The sequence below is a fragment of the Oryctolagus cuniculus genome, chromosome 1 (genome assembly GCF_964237555.1).
Source record: "Oryctolagus cuniculus chromosome 1, mOryCun1.1, whole genome shotgun sequence".
Lineage (NCBI taxonomy): Eukaryota > Metazoa > Chordata > Mammalia > Lagomorpha > Leporidae > Oryctolagus > Oryctolagus cuniculus.
The window spans coordinates 17,338,414-17,362,092 of record NC_091432.1 but is presented as its reverse complement, the minus strand read 5'-3'; the positions used below and the strand labels follow the sequence as shown (position 1 = coordinate 17,362,092).

At 38.3% G+C, this 23,679-nt stretch overlaps 2 protein-coding genes across 2 annotated transcripts; both read left to right on the top strand.

Annotated features, from left to right (window-relative positions):
- The first annotated feature begins 4,095 nt into the window (after positions 1 to 4,095).
- On the top strand, positions 4,096 to 5,013 carry LOC100353078 (olfactory receptor 4A15-like). Its single transcript, XM_008272619.3, has one exon. The coding sequence runs from the start codon at positions 4,096 to 4,098 to the stop codon at positions 5,011 to 5,013; it is 918 nt and encodes a 305-aa protein (XP_008270841.2).
- Positions 5,014 to 19,552: 14,539 nt separating this feature from the next.
- Positions 19,553 to 20,683, top strand: LOC100353327 (olfactory receptor 4A5-like). The gene has a single exon (XM_008272624.4). It carries the CDS (start codon positions 19,559 to 19,561, stop codon positions 20,504 to 20,506), a length of 948 nt encoding a protein of 315 aa, XP_008270846.4. The 5' UTR covers positions 19,553 to 19,558; the 3' UTR covers positions 20,507 to 20,683.
- Positions 20,684 to 23,679: the final 2,996 nt, after the last annotated feature.

The following is a 23,679-nucleotide window of genomic DNA, read 5'->3' as shown; positions in this document are numbered from 1 at the left end:
TTACGATTAAGGTCCCAATGAATTTAATTACAGAAGACTCACCCTTAGGGATGCACTAGTTGAATGACTCAACAAGACTGGTATAATTCAAATGTAGACAAAGTGTTCACAGACATCTCAGAGACTGCTGTCCTATACTGGTATTCATGAGTGTCTTTTGTAGTCGAAATCATGGACTCAAAACATGATCAAAAAGGGTCAAAATAATTCACCATCCTTTAGACAAGGTTTTACATTTATTCAAGTTCAAGTATGCTAGGTGAAAACAGGCCAGCATAACTGACTGAGAATCAAAATGTTGTAGACTATTTCATTATTTCAGTTTCATGGTATAAAACACAAACTGTAAATATTTACTTTAACAGGCAACAATTATTTTTTTAAAAGTAAATTATTAACATTAATGACTACAAGATTTGATGATATTTTTAAAATCTCAAGATTTCAATTTTACTCAGAGTACTTATTTTGTACTTTATGTATTAGCTACAATTAAGGAAAACATGATGTTTTGGTCAGGCTTATTTCACAACTCTGTCTCTCTTAAAGTTCACTAAACCCCAAAAGACTTATTTTACACTTGTTTGTTATTAGGACCAATTTTCTCAACAATGAAATTTTGGATCTCTGTTCAATATCAAGATTTGGATTTCTTTTGGTTACAGGATATTTTGGATATTCATTTTGAAAATTCCAGAAACTTAAAAGATAATTTTTTGTTTTCTGAAAGACTGAGCTGCATCAGACTCCTTGCAAACCTACAATGAGTTGGGCACAAGCGAATATTTCAAGCACTACTGATGGTACATGTGCCACTCTGCTGTCTTTGCTCATAGACATGGGGTCAGTGTAAAAGGCTGTTGTGTTCTAGAACAAGCGAGAAGGCGAATCCAGAACATGGACTGAATCACTGTCTTCTTAGGCAAGTAAACCAGAAAGTGCATTTACTTGTAAGATTCTGCCCCAGGCTTTAAGTTATGCCACAGTTACCAGGTGGAGTGAATACTCATGTATTTCAAATTTCCTATGTGATTCTAATTATCAAATATATTAAGGGTTTGTTGACATTGCTGAAATACATGTGGACCTACTCAATTCTTTAACAGTATTTTGAATACTTTAATATTATAAAATATTATAATAAATTTGCATTTCTGATATAAGTGTTCTTAATAACTAAGTCCAAGTGTAAGAATTTGGGGAAAATATTAATGGGAAGATATTTGTGAATTAGTTCATAGGAACAACTGATATATTCTTTCTAAGCATTGTTTAGTGTGTTAGCAAGTACAAGACGATATAGCATCCGTAGAAGTTAAGTGTATGGCTTTCAAATAACTTCAATGAGCAAAATATTACTTTAATTCATAGGAATGAAAAGTCAAGTAAAAAAAAAAAAAGGGCTGCAATAGACTGTTGGACCCAGAAAAGTGAAGAGCAGAAATCAGGTCTTGTGTTTGCTTGAAAGAGATGGTGAGGTGACAGAGTAGATTTTGTTTTGAACTTAGAGATATGTTTAAATATAAATATACGGGTACTTATACATATATAGAGATAGAAATGTTTTAAAATAGATGTATATTGATATACAAATATGCAGACAATGGGGAAATATAGGGAGAAAAATGGTGACATAGTGAATGTAGGACAAAATTGCAGGAACACTGTTTTTCAGAGTGATACAAAACTGGTTATCTAGTGCTTGCGAATGGGGGGGTAGTCTATAGTTAGCAACACAGGAAATCCACATACTGTGAGGTCAGACTGAAGAGAGTATCAACAGATAAAAAGTAAGTGTATATCCTTACTAGGATTATTTTAGAATGTAAATGGGCTGATGAATGTTGATGTTGCTTATGCTATAGGGTTTTTTTTTTTTTTTATGTGTGTGTGTGTGTCTTTTTTTTTTTTTCTGTTCTTCTTTCCCTCCTTCCTTCCTTCCTTCCTGCCTCCTAACTGCCTGCCTCCCATTTTCTTTCCCTGTTTCTTGGCTTGAATTCTTCCCTCTTATCATTTTTACCCCTTCACCTGCTTTTCTCTCACACCACCGGCACAACGTGAACCATGTTTACAAAAAAACCCACATTTTGTTTTCCATGTTTTCTCATGCTAATATAATCATATACAACCTAAGAAGGCATACATATTTTTAATAATATCATATTATGCTTATTTCTTTCTTATTCAACAAGACTTGCAGAAATTTATCTGAGTACTGGCAAAGCTGGAATTAATTATTTTAAAATATCTGTATTACACTTAATCAATTTTTGTATTTTATTGGAACATTTCCTTATGAATAGAATTCAATTTAATATTTGATTTTGTTTTTGCTATTTTATGACTTTTTAGTTAATACCACAAATGATGTAATGCATATAGCCTTATGTACAAGGGCTTTGAATTTTGTAGGCTACATTCTAAAGTGCACTTTGTTGCCATAAAATGTGAACACACATATGTACTTTCAACAAAATTGCTAAATTGTTTTCCAAAAAGATTGTTTACATTTGCATTTTCAGTAGTAGTATAAGATAATACCCTCCTTTATTTTAAAAATTCATTAGTATTATCACTTTTGAAACTTTTTCTGTCATTCCAATAGATAAAATGTAATATGTGCTTTCTATTTTGCATTTTTCCTGTTTATAAATGCATTTCAACATTCTATCATATTTGCTGCCATTTCAGTGCATTTTAAAAAATATTTATTTATTTGAAAGGCAGAGGTGGGGGGGAGAGAAAAGAGAGAGAGAGAGAGAGAGAGAGAGAGAGAGAGAGAATCGGTCCTTCATTCACTGGTTCACTCCCCAAATGGCCCCAAAGACTAGAGCTGGGTTAATATGAAGCCAAGAGCCAGGAGCCAGGAGCCTCTTCTGGGTCTCCCATGTGGGTGCAGGGGCCCAAGGACTTGGGCCATCTTCTGCTTTCCCAGGGCCATAGCAGAGAGCTGGATCGGGGCAGCCAGGACACGAACCAGCATCCAGATGGGATGCTGGCACTGCAGGCAGAGGCTTTACCCGCTATGCAACATTGTTGGCCCCTGTAGATCTTGATAAATTTTAAAAATTTACTTATGTATTTGAGGGAATTAAAAAGACAGAGGCAGAGATAGATGGATAGATAAACAATAGATGAGAGAGAGAGAAAACTGTAATCAGCAGCTGGGTTACTCTCCAAATGCCTGCAACAACCAACAGGCTGAAATTGGTAGCTGTAAACCCAATCCAGGTCCCCCAAGTGGTTGGTGGCAGTTCAGCTACTTGCACCATCATTGCTGTCTCCCAGGGGCTGCATTAGCAGGAGGTTGGAACCACAAGCTGGAGCTGGGAGTCAAATTCAAGTACCTGATATGGGACACCAGTGCCCTAACCAGTGTCTGAAATGCAAGGCCAAATGTTCAGCCCTCTCTTTTGTGTACTTTAGACGTCTCTGCATTTGTCCTCTAAAACACATTTGTTTGTCTATTGACTTTGTGTTCTTCCTTAAATTCATAATGCTGTGAAGTACGTTTTTTTTTCCCTTGCATTTCAATTATTAAGAAGATTCTTCCACCCTAGAATGTAGGCAGTCATCTTATTTGTTGATTTGAAATCAAATATAAGCCTTACATAGTTTCACATTAAATCTTTAATCCATTTTTACTTTATTCCTTTTTGTGGTAGTAACAACTTGTGCAATTTTATTAAGTTTCATGTAGAAATAATATTCATTTATTTAATAATCTGTCCTTTTCCCACATATTTTTAATTACTTCTTGCTCCATTTATCTGGTAGATCTCTGAGTTAAGGGGCTATACTTTTTGTAAAGAAACCTTTTCAGTTTGAAATAATTTTAGATTCAATATACATTGCAATTATATTACAGAGTTCCCATGCAGTCATCACCAGGCTATTCCCAATGTACTTGGGTTATGTAAGATGTTATCACTGGGCTCATGTTTTAATCAGCCTTGTATCCTTGATGGTTCTGAAACATAACAAATTGTAATAGCAGATTATTGAATGAATAAACAATGTATCCTAATACTTCATGAAGTCACTATAATAATTATATTTGCAGGTAATTTGAAATAAGGACATGTAGATGGACACATGGAACGGAGAAACAATGTGACTGAATTTGTCCTTTTAGGGCTCACTCAAAACCCTCAGGGTCAGAAAATATTATTTGTGCTATTCTTGCTCATCTACATGGTGACAATGGTGGGCAACCTACTCATTGTCGTGACTGTGGTGGTCAGCCCCACCTTGGATGCTCCAATGTACTTCTTTTTAGGCTACCTATCATTCATGGATGCTGTCTATTCTACTACAGTTACCCCAAACATGATTATAGACTTACTCTATGAAAAGAAAACCATTTCCTTCCAAGCTTGTATGACCCAGCTTTTTATAGGACACTTATTTGGTGGAGCTGAGATTTTACTCCTAGTTGTCATGGCCTACGACCGCTATGTGGCCATCTGTAAACCCTTGCATTATTTGACAATCATGAACCAACGGGTGTGTGTTCTGCTGCTGCTATTGGCGTGGGTTGGAGGTTTTGTGCATGCTGTCGTCCAACTTCTCTTTGTTTACAACCTTCCCTTCTGTGGCCCCAATGTCATCGACCACTTCATCTGTGACATGTACCCCTTATTAAAACTTGCCTGCACTGACACTTATGTTATTGGGCTCACTGTGGTTGCCAATGATGGGGCCATCTGTGTCATCATCTTTGTTCTCTTACTCATTTCCTATGGAGTCATTCTACATTCCCTGAAGAATCTCAGTCAGGAAGGGAGACGCAAAGCCTTATCTACCTGTGGGTCTCACATCACTGTGGTGGTCCTCTTCTTTGTTCCTTGTATTTTTATGTATGTGAGACCCCCTTCCACCTTACCCATTGACAAATCCTTGACTGTGTTTTACACTGTTATTACCCCCATGTTGAATCCTCTAATTTATACTCTGAGAAATGCAGAGATGAAAAATGCGATGAAGAAGCTCTGGACCAGAAAAAGAAAATGATGTGGCAGAGAAATGGAAAATCTATTCTCAGTGGAGTTTTGTTCCTTCCAGGAAAGCCAAGTATAATTTTTTAAAGGTCAACTGCACCCTTATTAGCCTCTATAGCAGAACCAATACAGATTCCATTTATGAGGTAAATTTCATGTGTTATTCTTGATTTTTTAATCAGATTAAATTTATTCTTTAGACTTGATTACCTTTGCACAATGAAGAAATATTTAGTAGTGAATTCTTAAAATGGGGAATGGGTATTTTTAAGATTTTCATAGTTTGTTAGAAAAGTATATATTCTTATTTTCTTATAAAGTGACATTTTTAAGACTATAAGTTTATATGCCATAATTAATATTGTATTTTATATCTGTTAATGTAAATTTTTCTTATGTTTTACTCTTAAATAAAGTTTATTCTTTCTCAGAATTGCTAGCACCTATAATATTTTACTACAGAATAGACTAAGAAATAATATCAGTGTATCATGTATAAATACATGCCATGAGATACAGGATACTAAACCATAACAAGCACATGCTATGTCAAATATACAGAAGAAAGCATTCCACATTTAAGGGAAGGCTTACCTTTAGTAGGCCATTCGAATGTTCTTTCAAGGCAGTTACTTGTAGATATTAGGAAATATGGCTATACAGTGAGTTCCATGGTAGTGAGAAATTTTCTCTATTTTATTTGCTTGTAAATATGTTCCTTGGTTAGAAATGACTGGGTTTGAAATCACAATGATTTTTTAAAATTTTAATGTAGGCATTTTATTTGATATAACAAATTAAAATATGGAATATTATTAAGCAATTTCTTTTTAATTTTAGAATTTTATTTTTATTTTTGGAGATAATATTTTTCTTTTTTTAATAGAAAGCTTTTATTTAATGAATATAAATTTCATAAGTACAACTTTCGGATTATAGCAGTTCTTCCCCCCATACCCGCCCTCCTACCCCAAACCACCCTACCACCTAGTCCCTCTTCCATCCCATTCTTCATTAAGATTCACTTTCTTTTTTTTAAAATGGTTCTTTTTTTAACTTTTATTTAATGAATATAAATTTCCAAAGTACAGCTTATGGATTACAATGGCTTCCCCCCCATAACGTCCCTCCCACCCGCAACCCTCCCCTTTCCCACTCCCTCTCCCCTTCCATTCACATCAAAATTCATTTTCATTTCTCTTTATATACGGAAGATCAGTTTAGCATATATTAAGTAAAGATTTCAACAGTTTGCACCCACACAGAAACATACAGTGAAAAATACTATTTGAGTACTAGTTATAGTATAAAATCACAATGTACAGCACATTATGGACTGAGATCCTACATGAGAAGTAAGTGCACAGTGACTCCTGTTGTTGACTTAACAAATTGACACTCTTGTTTATGGCAAAAGTAATCACCCTAGGCTCTTGTCATGAGTCGCCAAGGCTAGGGAAGCCTTTTGAGTTCACCAACTCTGATCATATTTAGACAAGGTCGTAGTCAAAGTGGAAGTTCTCTCCTCCCTTCAGAGAAAGGTACCTCCTTCTTTGATGACCCGTTCTTTCCACTGGGATCTCACTTGCAGAGATGTTTCATGTAGGGTTTGTTTTTTTTTTTTTTTTTGCCAGAGTGTCTTGGCTTTCCATGCCTGAAATACTCTCATGGGTTTTTCAGCCAGATCCACATGCCTTAAGGGCTGATTCTGAGGCCAGAGTACTGTTTAGGACATCTGCCATTCTATGGGTCTGCTGTGTATCTTGCTTCCCATGTTGGATCATTCTCTCCCTTTCGTATTCTATCAGCTAGTATTTGCAGACACTAGTCTTGTTTATGTGCTTTCTTTGGCTCTTGGTCCTATCGTTATGATCAATTGTGAACTGAAATTGATCACTGGGACTAGTGAGATGGCATTGGTACATGCCACCTTGATGGGATTGAATTGGAATCCCCTGGTATGTTTCTAACTCTATCATTTGGGGCAAGTCAGCTTGCACCCGCATGGGAGACCAGAAAGAAGCTCCTGGCTTCAGATCAGCGTAGGACTGGTCATTGTGACCATTTGGGGAGTGAACCAACATAAGGAAGACCTTTTTTTTTGTCTCTCTCTCTCTCTCACTGTCTGTAACTCTACCTTTCAAATAAATAAATAAATAAACCTTTAAAAAATAAATAAATATAAATTTCCAAAGTATAACTTTTGGATTATAGTGGCTTTTTCCCCCCATAACCTCCCTCCTACCCACAACCGTACCATCTCCCACTCCCTCTCCCACCCCATTTACATCAAGATTCATTTTCAATTATCCTTATATACAGAAGATCAAGTTAGTATATACTAAGTAAAGATTTCATCAGTTTGCACCCACACAGAAACACAAAGTGTAAAGTACTGTTTGAGTACTAATTATACCGTTAAATCACATAGTACAACACATTAAGGACAGAGATCCTACATGGGGAGTAAGTGCACAGTGACTCCTGCTGTTGATTTAACAATTTGTTACTCTTGTTTATGTTGTCAGTAATCTCCCTAGGCTCTTGTCATGAGTTGCCAAGGCTATGGAAGCCTTTTGAGTTCTCCAACTCCAATCTTATTTAGACAAGGCCATAGTCAAATGGAAGTTCTCTCCTCCCTTCAGAGAAAGGTACCTCCTTCTTTGATTGCCCATTCTTTCCACTCGGATCTCACATGCAGAGATATTTCATTTAGATCATTTTTTTTTTTCCCGCAGAGTGTCTTGGCTTTCCATGCCTGCAATACTCTCATGGGATTTTAGCTGGATTGAATGCTTTAAAGACTGATTCTGAGGCCAGAGTGCTGTTTAGGACATCTGCCATTCTGTGAGTCTGCTGTGTATTGGTGCCTTTTCAATTTCTTGACGTAGGCACCTATTGCTATAAACTTTCTTCTTAACACTGCTTTTGCTGTATCCCGTAAGTTTTGATATGTTGTGTTGTTATCTCCATCTGCTTCCAGAAAGTTTTTGATTTCTTCTATGACCAACTATTCATTCAGGAGCATGTTGTTCAGTCTCCATATGTCTGCATATGCTCTAGGGATTCCTGAGTTGCTGATTTACAGCTTCATTGCATTGTGGTCCATAAAGATTCATGGCATGATTTGTATTTTTTTTAATTTGCTGAGACTTACTTTATGGCATAATACATGGTCAATCCTAGGGAACGTTCCATGCACTGCTGGGAAGAAATCACAGTGATTTTGAAATCTGTTCCATGTTCACATTTTGCTGCTGCTGAATGCAGTATTCCTTCCTGTCAATAGATGGAGTTTCTGAGTGATGTGCAAATTTTGAATACATTATGAATGCTTTTTTTTTAAAAAACAATGTTTTTTACTTGACAGGTAGAATTATAGACATTGAGAGAGAGAGACAGAAAGGTCTTCCTTCTGTTGGTTCACTTCCCAAATGGCCGCTATGGCCAGTGCTGCGCTGACCAGAAGCCAGGAGCCAGGTGTCCCTGGTCTCCCATGTGGGTGCAGGGGCCCAAGCACTTGGGCCATCCTCCACTGCCCTCTGGGCAGAGAGCTGGACTGGAAGAGTAGCAACCGGGACTAGAACCCGGCGCCCATATGGGATGCTGGCACGGCAAGGCGGAGGATTAACCTAGTGAGCCATGTGCTGGCCCCACATTATGAATGCTTTTAAGTGCGCGTTCTTGTATTCACTATGTTCCAAAAATTCCTCAGATTATTACTGAATTGTCCATTTCTCTTGTTGGTTAAACTTATTTTAAAAGAATTTGATGGCCGGTGCTGGGGCTTACTAGGCTAATCCTCCGCCTTGCGGCGCCGGCACACCGGGTTCTAGTCCTGGTCGGGGCGCGGGATTCTGTCCCAGTTGCCCCTCTTCCAGGCCAGCTCTCTGCTGTGGCCCGGGAGTGCAGTGGAGGATGGCCCAGGTGCTTGGGCCCTGCACCCCATGGGAGACCAGGAAAAGCACCTGGCTCCTGCCATCGGATCAGCGCGGTGCGCCGGCTGCAGCGCGCTGGCCGCAGCGGCCATTGGAGGGTGAACCAACGGCAAAGGAAGACCTTTCTCTCTGTCTCTCTCTCACTATCCACTCTGCCTGTCAAAAAAAAAAAAAAAAAAACACAACAACAACAACAACATAATGTTATTTCTCATGCTACCCTCCCTTCCTCCCTCACTGTCACTCTCTCTTCTCCTTCCTTTCAAAAAAATAATAATAAAAAAAAAGAATTTGATAAGGCTAGGTTTGATTACATATAAATTTTTGTAATATCTTCCTACTATTGAACTCTTGGCACTACAAAAAATTTAACTCTGGAAACATTCCTTTTCTTGAAGTCTCCTTTTTGCTGCCCGATATTAATATAGAAAGTATATTTGTCTGGTCAGTGTTTGTGAATATTTTTCCAAGATATTTTTATGTTTTTACATTGTCAACTAAGATATTTATTTCCTAAGGCTTTTACTGTTGAGCTCTACTTTTGAAAAAGCTAAAAGTTGCTTAGTTTTTTTTAAAAGAATTATTATGCATGTGGATTTAAATTCACCACATTCCTCTTTGTTTTATGCTTATTAATGTGTATAGTTGTTATTCAGGTTGATCCACACACAAAATTCCCCTTTCCTTTAATCCTCTTTACTCACAGCATTTCCTTTTTCCATAACAGAGCTTGCCCCTTTTTCCTGGAGATCAATCTTTAGATTTCTATCTGGTGGAATTTGATGGGTCATACAGTATTCCAAGTTTTTTCCATTTTGTAAGAACACTATCTGCATTTTGCCTTCATTTGTTAACTGTAAAGTTGATATATAATTCTGTGTTGATATTCATTCTCATTAGTACTGTGGAGGTCTTATTTCCTTATCTTCTGTGGGTCACTAGTACTTTAAGAAATGAATTTTTAGCCTTTTTATTTTCCTAAACGCAATATGTTCATAAGAATTCCCTTTTTTTTTTTTTAGTTTTGTTATGCTGCCTCATATCTGTTTATCCTTTTGTAGAAGTTATGTATTTTGGGCCAGCACCATGGCTCAATATGCTAATCTTCTGCCTGCGGCGCCGGCACACCGGGTTCTAGTCCCGGTCGGGGCGCTGGATTCTGTCCCAGTCGCTCCTCTTCCTGTCCAACTCTCTGCTGTGGCCCGGGAGTGCAGTGGAGGATGGCCCAAGTCCTTGAGCCCTACAACCACATGGGAGACCAGGAGAAGCCCCTGGCTCCTGGCTTCTGCTCAGCGCAGTGCCCCGGCCGCAGCGCGCCAGCTGCGGCTGCCATTGGAGGGTGGACCAATGGAAAAGGAAGACCTTTCTCTCTGTCTCTTCACTGTCCACTCTGCCTGGAAAAAAAAACACTAAAAAAAAAAAAAAAAAGAAGTTACGTATTTTATAATGCATTGTCTTCCTTCCTTCCTTCCTTCCTTCCTTCCTTCCTTCCTTCCTTCCTTCCTTCCTTCCTCTCTCTCTCTCTTTCTCTCTCTCTCTCTTTCTTTCTTTCTTTCTTTCTTTCTTTCTTTCTTTCTTTCTTTCTTTCTTTCTTTCTTTCTTTTGACAGAGAGAGAAAGAGAGAAAGGTCTTCCTTCCATTGGTTCACCCCCAAATGACCGCGACTGCCGGCGCACTGCACTGATCTGAAGCCAGGAGCCAGGTGCTTCTTCCTGGTCTCAAGCACTTGGGCCATCCCCCACTGCCTTCCTGGGCCACAGCAGAGAGCTGAACTGGAAAAGGAGCAACCGGGACAGGGCCGGCACCCCAAATGGGACTAGAACCTGTGGTGCCAGCGCTACAGGCCGAGGATTAACCAGCCTAGTGAGCCTCGGCCCTGGCTATAATGTATTGTTAAGGAGCTTTCAATATTCCATTAATTTATAGCTTAATGCTTTTGAACTCTTTCAGAATAGTTTTACCCATATTGCTCAAACATTTTGGCTACCCTATTCTCTGTCTCATGTCTTTTTAAACGATAATTAAATTAAATGTGTCTGAGGGACTGGTGCTGTGGCTTAGCAGGTAAAGAACTGCTGTGGTTCTGGCAACTCTTATGGGTGCAGGTTGGAGTCCTGGCTGCTTCACTTCTGTACCAGCTCTCTGCTAATGGGCCTGGGAAAGCAATGGAAAATGGTCCAAGTGCTTGGGCCACTGCACCCATGTGCACCCGAGTTCCTGGCTCCTGGATTCCTGCTTGCAATTTGGGGAGTGAACCACAGAATAGACTAAGCCTCTCTGTCTCTCCCTCTTTGGATCTGCAACTCTGCCTTTCAAATAAATGAATAAATCTACAAATGAATCTTAAAATTTTTCCACTGAGCCATCATATTATTTTTATAATATTTTTTTGCATTTACTTTGTTGATCTGTGGTTTGGTCTGCATTTTCCCTTCTAAGATTTCTGACAATTCACTAATTCTATATCCATCTGTTTCAAACTGGCTGTTAATTCCAACCATTGAGTCTTAATTTCATTAGTATATATTTTGTGGATGTTACTTAAGAAATTTGTATTAATTATTCACATTGTGATTTAATTACTGCTATACACTCAGCTTATTATTAAATGCTCATTCTTTGTTGTCTGGATCATATATATGTACTTTCAGTGCTTTTTCCTTTCAACAAGTCTTTAGCTATTTTTTTATCTGAATGCTAGAAATAGTAAACAAAAACTCTATAGACAATTAAAGACATTATTTTTATTCTTAAGAGTGAATTTCTGGTGTTTCTAGCTACCAGCTCTAACTAGAGAAGTAGGGAATTCCAATTAAGCTTAGTGTAGTGAAGAAATTAGATGATAGAAACTGAGTTTGAGGTATATGTTTTAAACCTCACCTGCTTGAAGAAAAATGCCCTTTGTGGTCTCAAATGAAAGCGAGGTTTTTAGAAAGGACATTTCATTTGTTTTGGGTTGACCTTGAGTTTCATTTGTTCCTCCTCAGTAAAGCATCTACAGAGGGTACCACTCAGCTTTTTCTCATGTCTTTAGAATTATTTCTAGTCTTTAGAATTTTTACAAATCTTTGTAGAAAAGATATCCCAAATGCTGAGTCTGGCTCTCTGGCTTTGCTTCAAAATATTCACTTCACTCCTTGTTAGTTACTTAATGGTTTCAAGCACATTTAATTTACATTTTTTATGGATTTTCTTGAGAACTACTGCATGTTTTGCTCTTTGGTGTATCAGAGTGTTCCTTAGAATCAAAGACATATTTTGATTTTTACCAATTTTATCATAGAAGAGGCATGGTGCTTACATATATTCTTTTATGTTAAAGGTAATGCATATCTCATTTGAGTTTCTGGATTTAATGTATTTGCTAGGTTGTTTGAAGGTGTGAATGTTTCACACAATTTTAGGCATGATGAAGATTTAAATACATTTATATGAATACCCATATGTGCTAGATATTTATTTATATGTTTATGTAAGTATAGAAGTCTTTCATGACACAGAAGATTCATTATCTAACTGAGCATATGATGAAATACAGATACTCATTGGAGTCAGTGGCAACCTACGGTAAAATAACACTGGAATCCATTTGGCACTGCTTCATTGGTAGAAAAACAATTTCTTTCTTATAAGAAATTTTGGAATTTATTTATGTTGGGTTGAAATTAAAGGTTATATTAATAGAAGGAAGATTATTATGGTTCTATCTGACACAGACCCAGGCCTTGATCAAAGGTTTCCACTCTGAAGGTAACTATGATTATTTCTCTTTTCAAGTTAGAAAAGCAGTGTCTGTAACTTCTTCCGTTCCAAGGCTCTCTGCCTGTGAGTCTCAGGGATTCATGGGCAGAGTGACATTGTTCTTTGTGTGGGTGTGGGTGAGGGAAACGTCCTCCTTCCTTCTGACTTAAATATTATCTGGCTTTCCTAGATATTTCATAATGTGAAACTCATAAGTTACTGCTCATTTTACTTGACAAATGTTTTTTTCACATGATGGATTTTTCATGTTTCTTGCCATTTGGCAATTGTTTCTTGGGATGACTCAAGCCTTTGCCGTCTAGGGATTGTTCTGGAAGAAAACAGTTCAGGAGAGATTACTTCATTTGAATCTGTTCCAAATGTTTGTACAAACTAAGGTATAATGATCTCACACAGTCTCTTTCACTTAAAATAGTAATGATATAAAAACTGTGTCTGAATATAAAAAAGGGAACATTGTTTTCCTAGTGGAATGGCCCAGGAGATTTTGACAACCTCAATTTCTGCCCAAGTTGGAGTGTATCTTCAGTTGGAATCTAGTGCGTAGTAGGATACTATGTTACTGTGGCTATTATTGCTCTAGACTCTTGTGGAAAAGTGTCAATTTCCTATGATGAGATTGGGAAGAACCAGGCAAATGTTTTCAATGAGAAAAGAGGTGGCCTTAGACATCCTCTCCTGAATTACTGTAGACTGATGAGATATACTTCTACTTGTCAAAAAGCTCTGTTTTTGGATGTTCCGTGGAACTAAATCCCAGCCTTTGTTTTGTTAGGCACAAATCTTAGTAGGTTGGCATGTGAACGTCATCATACATTTTCAAAATTTTTTTTGTTAGTTCTCTAGAATTCTCTGAGAAGACAGATTCATACAGTTAATGTTTTTAAATTTGGTTGATTTTTGCAACCAAATATTTGGCATGACTAGATTTATTTCTACTAATTAGGAATGTTTTGTCATGCATATATAACATCTTTGCTTTTCCGGGTAGAAAATTTTCCAGCAGGTAAGACTATTCAACTGCCTTTGTAGAATAAATGCTGACATTATATAAAAATGTCTTTGTATTTCAGACATCCACTTTAGATACTTCTACACTTATCTGAGAGCCTGAGATAATGAAAAGCTTATATGAATACACGAAATCTGTATCAACTTTGTCATCTTTCTAAATCTTCTGCTTAGCCCACACATTATCATGTGTTGTATTATCACACACAGATGCATAAGACATCTATGGTAACCCCTAGTGAAAGAAGCATTTATTTATGGGGCCAAGGATAAGAACTGAGATATGAGTTTGCAAAATGACTGACAAAGAATACTATTTAAAAGTCCTGTGATGTATTGAAGAATAGGTGATGTATTGAAAACCATTTAATTTCATTGAAAGTTTGTGACTAGAATATTGAGCTGATAATACAGAGAAATTATCCATGTGTCACACAGCATATATACTTTTAATCGGTTTATTTATTTATTCAATAGGCAGAGAAACAGAGGGAGAGATATTCCGTACTTTGGTTCAATCCCTTTATTTGACCACAATAGTAAGGACTGTGTCAGGCTGAAACAAGGAGTCAGAAACTCTATCCTGGCCTTCCAATGATTGGTGAGGGTTGCAAAATACTTGGGTTATCTCCTGTTGCCTTCTTATGAGCATTATCTAGGAAGCTGGATTAGAAGCTAAGGAACTGGGTCTGTAGCTAGTGTTCCAATGTGGGATTCTGGCATCACAAGCAATGGTTTTCTTGATGCATTGCAATGCTGGCCTTTTCATATTTGATTTAAGTATTACATATGATGGGTATTTATTTCAACAAGTGAAACATTACAGATGATTCAGGTATAGTAAATTTATGGATGTATAGCAATTGTTCCTCTGTTATCACATTTTACATTGTATATAATACTGAAGTATAATTGCCTTTAGATATATTCAGGATAGCGAATTTAAAGTAACATATCATACCAGGTACATTAGGATGCAGAGACCAATGTCTATTATGTTCTAGAAAGCGGACCTAGGCTTTTATGTATGAGTATTAAAATCATCCCTGAACACATGCGAGTTCATAAACATAACGAAACACATACATAGGAAGGTACCTTATCTACTGTCCCTTAGAGAGCTCTATTAACATGATAATTGTAAAGTAGCCCACAGCATATCTTGGTATTATGGTATTTTTTGAATTTTTAAAAACTATATTAGTGTGCTTTATACTGTCCATAAACATTTAACATGATTTTATTAACTGGTAATACTTTTACAAATTTATTGGGTACAGAGTGTTACTTGAAGACATTTATATAGCCTATACTGATCAAACCACAATAGTTAGCATTGCCATGTTTATCATTTCTTCATTATTGGAGATTTGGAACTCCTTGTTTCTTGTTCCTCACATAATATGTAATAATTTTTTTTTTGACAGGCAGAGTGGACAGTGAGAGAGAGAGAGAGAAAGGTCTTCCTTTGCCGTTGGTTCACCCTCCAATGGCTGCTGCGCTGCAGCCAGCGAACCACGCTGATCTGAAGCCAGCAGCCAGGCGCTTCTCCTGGTCTCCCATGGGGTGCAGGGCCCAAGCACTTGGGCCATCCTCCACTGCACTCCCTGGCCACAGCAGAGAGCTGGCCTGGAAGAGTGGCAACCGGGACAGAATCCGGCACCCCGACCGGGACTAGAACCCGGTGTGCTGGCGCCGCAGGCGGAGGTTTAGCCTATTGAGCCGCTGCTCCGGCCTATAATAAATTTTTGTTAACTATATTCACCTCACTATTCTGTGCATTTCCTTTTCAAAAAACCATATCCTTTTTGTTAATTTTATTAAAAAGGTATTAATTGTCTACATTTATAGAATAGTAGTAGCCTCAGTTTGCATAGCGTCAAGTCTTTCTCTGTATAGTTTAAATATCCGACTATTAAAATATGAATAGGTAAAATGGCTAACAGAAGATCTATCCTGATGAAATCCAGCATTGATGAGTAACAAAAGTGAAGGCACTAAGCATGGTGGAAAGTGCAGTGTGAGAATAAGAGAACTGGAGACAGACCACTTATTACCTTTATGTTCCTCCACAACTGTGCCTTTGTCTGTCTATAGCTTCAGAGAACAGAGCTTCTGAGGCAGCGGGAGGCAGTCGTGTGAATGCTGTGTGTGGAAATTCGTCCCAGCTGGTTCTAATGAAGATACCTGTCCCTGCAAATGTTCTCCACTACCAAGTCTATGTGAATGGGGTCTTCTTACTTTTGGTCATAATACATCCCGTCACAGGTAATGATACTTATATGTAAGAAAATGGACATTTTAAACTTATGTCCAAAAAGGGATTCATGAATTACCATTATAATACTCCTTTTATGTTGATTTGTGTCTAGGTTTCTTACTATATGGGCAAAGCTGTGTTCTGATCCAGTGCTCATGGTGAAACATTCACAAGCACTAATGATAGATATCAATTTTGTGACTTGGCCAGGTGCTCAGAGGTGTTCTGCACACTTCCATGCAATACAACAACAACCTAGGAAGTAGATGCTGTTGGGATCCTCCTTCCAGAGATGAGGAAATAGGCATAGGCAGGTTTATGAAGCTGTGCAAGGTCTGCCGAAGCGGGACTGCAACACAGGCAGTGTTTGTCTGAATCCTTGTTATCCATCGCTGTGTTACGTACTTCCAAGGATGTCCTCATTCCCAAGTAGGTACTTATTTAAAGAGAAAAATGAGTGAATGTCACTGAAATTACCCCATCTCACTTACCACTGGGTTTCCTTTTTACATTAACTATGCTCATGAGCTTGGAAATTGATATTTCTTTACACAAAAATAGGAAAAATTAAAATATATGTGAGCCGAATATAATAAGGCAAAGCTACTGCAATGGGGCCATCGCTAGCTAGGATTCTGAGTTCATGTAGCTCAATTCCCTTATTTTTCAATGAGTGAACTGACTGAGACAGGCGTATAATTACATTGACAAAATTACTCAAATGCCTCCTTACATCACCTACCCTGGGCTTTTCCCTTCAGTGTACGGTTTTGTGTAACCCTGACCCTGAAATTCCATTTGAATTCTCTTCATACCTAAGAAACATCATGATGTACTTTTTTTTTTATAGATTTATTTATTTACTTGAAACTCTGAGTTATACAGCTAGAGGAGGAGAGCCAGAGAGAGAGGTCTTCCATCTGCTAGTTCACTCCTCAATTGGCCGCAAAGGCTAGAGCTGCGCCCATCTGAAGCCAGGAGCCAGGAGATTCTTCTGGGTCTCCCACATGGGTGCAGGGGCCAAAGGACTTGGGCCATCTTCTATTGCTTTCCCAGGCTATAGCAGAGAGATGGATAGGAAGTCAAGCAGCCAGTTCTTGAACTGGCACCCCTATGGGATGCCGGCAGAGCAGGTGGTGGCATTACCTGCCATGCCACAGCGCTGGCCCCAGCATTGTGGTTTATATAACCAAGCCCCACAATTCTCTGCCTCTTTCTCAGTGTATGTTGTTTACTCTCTCACTATCAAGCTCAACACAAGAGTTTTGAAAAAAAAAATACTACTTTATATTTGGGGATAGATGAGATTTTAATTCAGTTCAGTTAAAACCATTTGCTGGAAACCAGGATAGTGTATTTAAATGTGTGAGCAATTGTGTTAAATGCAATGATCAATGGATAGAATTACAGTTTCTTAAAAAGCTGACAGAGGGCTGGCATTGTAGTGTAGTGCCTACAATGGTGGTATCCCATATGAATGTCAGTTTGAGTCCTGGCTACACCTCTCCCAGTCTAACTCCCTGCTAATGTACCTAAGAAAGCAGTGGGATATAGCCTAAGTTGTTTGACCCCTGCACCCATGTAGGATACCTGGAAAAAAATCCTGGCTCCTGGCTTTGGCCTAGCCCAACCAGGGCTTCTGTGGACAGTTGGGGAATGAACCAGCAGATGGAACATGGCTTGCTCATTCTCTCTTTCTTTCTCTCTCTCTCCCTGTCTCCCTCACTTTCTGTAACTCCAAATCTCAAAATAAATACATAAATCACTGTGAGAAATGGTGACTTGATCAGCCCTTGTCCTGACTGTTGACGAACAACTTAATACTTTATCCCTTTTAGTATTTATATTTGTTCTACTTAATACTATTGGTTGAACTCTGTAATTAACACACAATTATTCTTATGTGTTGAAATTTAACTGAAAAGTGATCCCTGCTAAATATAAGAGTGGGAATAAGAGAGGGAGGAGTTGTACAATTTGGAATATGCTCAATCGGACTTGCTCCAAATGGTGGAGTTAGAAATGTGTCAGGGGATTCCAATACAATCCCATCAAGGTGGCATGTACCAATGCCATCTCACTAGTCCAAGTGATCAATTTCAGTTTACAATTGATCATATTGATAGGTCTAAGAGTCAAAGGGATCACATAAACAAGACAAGTGTATGCTAATACTAATTGATAGAATAAAAAAGGGAGAGAACTATCCAACATGGGAAGCGGGATACACAGCAGACTCATAGAATGGCAGATGTCCTAAACAGTACTCTGGCCTCAGAATCAGCCCTTACGGCACTTGGATCTGACTGAAGAGCCCATGAGAGTATTTTAGGCATGGAAAGCCAAGACACTTTGGCAAAAAAACCCAAAAACCAAAAAACAAACAAGCAAAAAAAACAAGCACAAATCAAACCTAAATGAATTATCTCTGCGAGTGAGATCCCAGTAGAGAGAAAGGGTCATCAAAGAAGGAGGTACCTTTCTCTGAAGGGAGGAGAGAACTTCCACTTGACTATGACCTTGTCTAAATAAGATCGAAGTTGGCAAACTCAAAAGGCTTCCATAGCCTTGGCAACTCATGACGAGAGCCTAGGGAGATTACTGACGCCATAAACAAGAGTATCAAATTGTTAAATCAACAACAGGAGTCACTGTGTACTTACTCCCCATGTAGGATCCCTGTCCTTAATGTGTTGTCCAATGTGAATTAATTCTATAACTAGTACTGAAACAGTATTTTACACTTTATGTCCTGTGTGGGTTCAAACTGATGAAATCTTTACTTTATATATATGTACTATATATATGTATGTATATACATATATATATACACAGAAGTTCAATACTAAATTGATCATCTGTATATAAAGATATTTAAAAATGAATCTTGATGTGAATGGAATTGTAGAGGGAGTGGGAGATGGGAGGGTTTCAGGTGGGAGGGAAGTTATGGGTGGAAAAAGCTATTGTAAGCCATAACCTGTACTTTGGAAATTTATATTCACTAAATAAAATTAAAAAAAAAAACTGACAGAAAGTCAGACTTGGTGACTGCTAAAGGTAGAAGACGCTAAATGATTTTGTAGTTTTTTTTTTTTTATTTATTTAGAAGTTCAGTTTCTTGAATTTTAGTGAGAGACTTAATAGGAAACTGAGATAGATATGCAGGTAGCACAGATTATAATGTGAAGCTATTGGGCACACATACTACCAACACACAACACTGATTCCACTCATTTATTTATTTCTACCTATTTTAAATTTATCTTATAGTCAGAGGCTTAATGCTCCACTGAGCGAGTTCAACAAATAACAAGTAAGGAAAGAAGACTGAGAAATGAAATCATTTACCTCCAACCCAAAATCATACCCCACCTGGGTTATAGAATTGTCAAGCTAAGACCACTTTGACTCTCAAAGAGGAACTGACCAGATGCTTATTAAATGATTTTGTGATTAAACCAATGTAGAAGATATAGTGAAGACCTGCCCCACAGCCTAATGTCCTTACAGTCCTATCCACAATATTATTACAGGTCCTAGTCTTCTGAGCTTCTATTTGGAAACAAGCCTTTATAGAAGAATCAATGGGACATGGTAACAATGTCACAGAGTTTATCCTTCTGGGCTTCACTCAGGATCCCGCGGGACAAAAGGCACTGTTTGTCATGTTTTTATTCATCTACGTGGTGACGATGGTGGGCAACCTGCTCATTGTGATGACCGTTGTTTCCAGCCCTTCTCTGGGCTCCCCAATGTACTTCTTCCTGGCTTATCTGTCACTCATGGATGCTGTCTATTCCACTGCTGTTTCTCCCAAGTTGATCATAGACCTACTTTGTGATAAGAAGACGATATCCTTCCCAGCTTGCATGGGCCAGCTCTTTATAGAACACTTATTTGGTGGTGCTGAGGTCTTCCTGCTGGTGGTGATGGCCTATGACCGCTATGTGGCCATCTGTAAGCCACTGTACTATCTGACCATCATGAACAGACGATGTTGCATCCTTCTGTTGGTGGTGGCCTGGGTTGGAGGGTTTACACATTCTGTGATTCAACTTGTGTTTGTGTACAGTCTCCCCTTCTGTGGCCCCAATGTCATTGACCACTTCATTTGTGACATGTACCCATTGTTGGAACTTGCGTGCACTGACACCTACTTCATAGGTCTCACTGTGGCTGCCAATGGTGGAGCTATCTGTATGATTATCTTTAGTCTTCTCCTAATATCCTACGGCATCATCCTGAACTCTCTTAAAACTCACAGCCAGGAAGGAAGGCGCAAGGCCCTGTCTACTTGCAGCTCCCACATCACAGTGGTTGTCCTGTTTTTTGTTCCCTGTATTTTCATTTATGTCAGACCTGTTTCCAATTTTCCCATTGATAAATCCATAAGTGTGGTTTTCACCATTGTGACTCCCATGTTGAATCCTTTAATATATACCTTGAGGAATTTGGAAATGAAAAATGCTATGGCTAATCTCTGGTGTAAAAAGTTAACTAATGGTAGAATAAGAACATGTGTCCTACGCTGAACACAATTGTTCTTAATTCTAGAGTAACTAAGAGGTAGTAAATGATTAAAATGTGTGATGTGATCAATTCAGTGGAAGTTTTAGGGATGCTTCTTTGTATAGAAATTCTACAAAGAAATGGAATGAATTATGCTTTCATATGAGAATCAATGTCATAGGTAAATTCTAGTGGACAAATAAAAGGCACACAGTTGTTCTATTATAAGTTAATAAAACTAAGCATATCTTATAACTTAATATTTTTGAATTGTATTTAGAAGTTTCTTTTTATTTCTGTAGTATCACCCAAATGAATGAGAAGGAAATTTGAATAAGAATTATCTCTGGAACCAAAACAATGATTTTAAAATTTTAGGCTCAATATTCTCTCAATATAGTATCTTTCTATAGCTACATTATGCTTTTTATTTAAGATTACCTCCAGATTCAATTATTATACACTTTAAGTTCAGGATATTTGGTGACAGATAACACTGTGGTTGGTTAAAGACACTGTTACTGACTATTTCTGTTTTTATGCGATGTGGTTGATGATGAAGAAAGATTCAATCCTGATGAAAGGGTGAATGCTTTGCTTTGGAAAGCCATACTAATCTCAGTTGTACATATATTTTTGTGACTTTCCTCACTAGTTGCCATTTACATCTTTGCCAACCTTTGAAGAATAATGAAAGCTTCTTATTTTGCCTTCATGAAGCTGAAGATGTGAGTAAATCATGTATTATTTCACATAACAGGTGTATTCCCTAAAACTTATGTTCAACTTAGTTATGGACTTCAAATTACTAGTGTTATGTAAATTATATTTTGTTTTGCAATTTTTTGAAAAACCTAAATGTTTTCTCAGTCAGTAGCCATCTTGGAACATCATAAATCAGTTTAAATTGCTTTCATTGCACTATGAGACATCAATTATGCTTTGTAAAAGTTCATGTTTCTTGTCGCTCCCCGTCTTCGTGGAGGAACGACACAGGACCCTGCGCTGTTCTTTCGTCTGCTCGGCCCTCCCTGGGTTTGCTGCTGGTTCTTCCCGGGTTGGCTACCGACCCTTCCACCTCCGTGGAAGGGCGGTTCCTCCTGGCCACTTTCCCCACTTCCGCGGGGGAGCGGCACACCGCCGGCCGGCTCTCTCGGGGGCTGCACAGGTGTTCCTTCAGATAGATGTTCCCCTTAGATGTTCCTGGTGCATGCCGTCTCTCTCCTCCTTTATAGTCCTCTTCCACCAATCCCAACTCTGCTACCCATACGCCGAGTACGCTGCTCTCCTCCAATCAGGAGCAGGTCCCACAGTTTATTGGTTGAACTGGAGGCAGCTGCGTAGAAGCTGTTTCCCTTCTCAGTGCCATATTGTGGGAAAGCAGATGCATAGAATAAGTCTTAATTCCAGTAACTTAGTCTAGTCCGAGTTGCTCCCAGTTGCTCCCCACATTTCTAACTGAAAGAAATTATTTTATGTTAAGTAGAATGTTGACATGTTGATTTTCATAGATAATTATATTTCCCCCTAAAGCTTCCGGTAGTGTATAACTGTTCCATCTCTCCTCATCCTTGTCTAATATTGTGAGATGTTGACATTTTTTGTGAATATAATGGATGTGAGCCTTTGTGTTCCTCTGTGATTCCATTTGCAAACCTTTCTGCTACTGAATATTACCTTATTCTAATATGTTTGTCGGATGTTCATTTTTTTCAACATTCTAGGAAATGTATGTCCATGTATTTGCAGCAGTTTTAAGAACAACCTCTTACCTCTTATCATTATTATTAGTTTCTTGGAGTTCTTTAGAAATCTTATGTGCTAACACTTTATTTTTTATGTGTATCAGAAAGTCTTCTTCATTGTTATTTTTTCTACACTATTGCCTATTAGATAGATGGGAGCTTCTTTTTTAATATTGATTTTTTTAAGTGGAAATTTTATTTGATAGCACCAGAAGAAAATTCACTAGAAGACAAACTATACAAAACCTATTATTAAGGCAAATATTTTACGTATTTTAGTTGTTGATGCACAATTCTTAAATTGAAAGTGTAGTTGGATTAAGTGCAGAGTTATCTTTCTTTTTTTAACTTTTATTTAATAAATATAAATTTCCAAAGTACAATTTTTGGATTTCAGTGTCTTTCCCCCCTCCATAACCTCCCTCCCACCTGCAACCCTCCCATCTCCTGCTCCCTCCCCCATCCCATTCACATAAAGATTCATTTTCAATTATCTTTATATACAGAAGATCAAGTTAGTATATACTAAATAAAGATTTCATCAGTTTGCACCCACACAGAAACACGAAGTGTAAAGTACTGTTTGAGTACTAATTATACCATTAAATCACATAGTACAACACATTAAGGACAGAGATCCTACATGGGGAGCAAGTGGCAGTGACTCCTGTTGTTGATTTAGTGATTGACACTCTTGTTTATGGTGTCAGTAATCACTGAGGCTCTTGTCATTAGTTACCAAGGCTATGGAAGCCTTTTGAGTTCTCCAACTCCAATCTTATTTAGACAAGGCCATAGTCAAATGGAAGTTCTCTCCTCCCTTCAGAGAAAGGTACCTCCTTCTTTGATGTCCCATTCTTTCTGCTGGGATCTCCCTCACAGAGATCTTTCATTTAGTTTTTTTTTTTTTTTTTTTTTTTTTTTTTTTTTGCCACAGTGTCTTGGCTTTCCATGCCTGAAATACCTGTTGATTTGAAATGGACACTATGAGAAACAATGAGTTGATCAGCCCTTCTCTTGACTGTCGAGGAACAACTTAATACTTTATCCCAGCCGGCGCCGTGGCTCACTAGGCTAATCCGTTGCCTTGCGGCGCCGGCACACCGGGTTCTAGTCCTGGGCAGGGCACCGGATTCTGTCCTGGTTGCCCCTCTTTCCAGGCCAGCTCTCTGCTGTGGCCAGGGAATGCAGTGGAGGATGGCCCAAGTCCTTGGGCCCTGCACCCCATCGGAGACCAGGATAAGCACCTCGCTCCTGCCATCGGATCAGTGTGGTGTGCCGGCTGCAGCGGCCATTGGAGGGTGAACCAACGGCAAAGGAAGACCTTTCTCTCTGTCTCTCTCTCACTGTCCACTCTGCCTGTCAAAAAAAAATAAAAAATAAATAAAATAAATACTTTATCCCTTTTAGTATTTTTTTTTTGTTCTACTTGATACTATTGGTTGAACTCT

Bases quoted from the DNA above. Each gene is read 5' to 3' on its own strand.
- LOC100353078 (XM_008272619.3), top strand. From the start codon at position 4,096: ATGGAACGGAGAAACAATGTGACTGAATTTGTCCTTTTAGGGCTCACT.
- LOC100353327 (XM_008272624.4), top strand. From the start codon at position 19,559: ATGGGACATGGTAACAATGTCACAGAGTTTATCCTTCTGGGCTTCACT.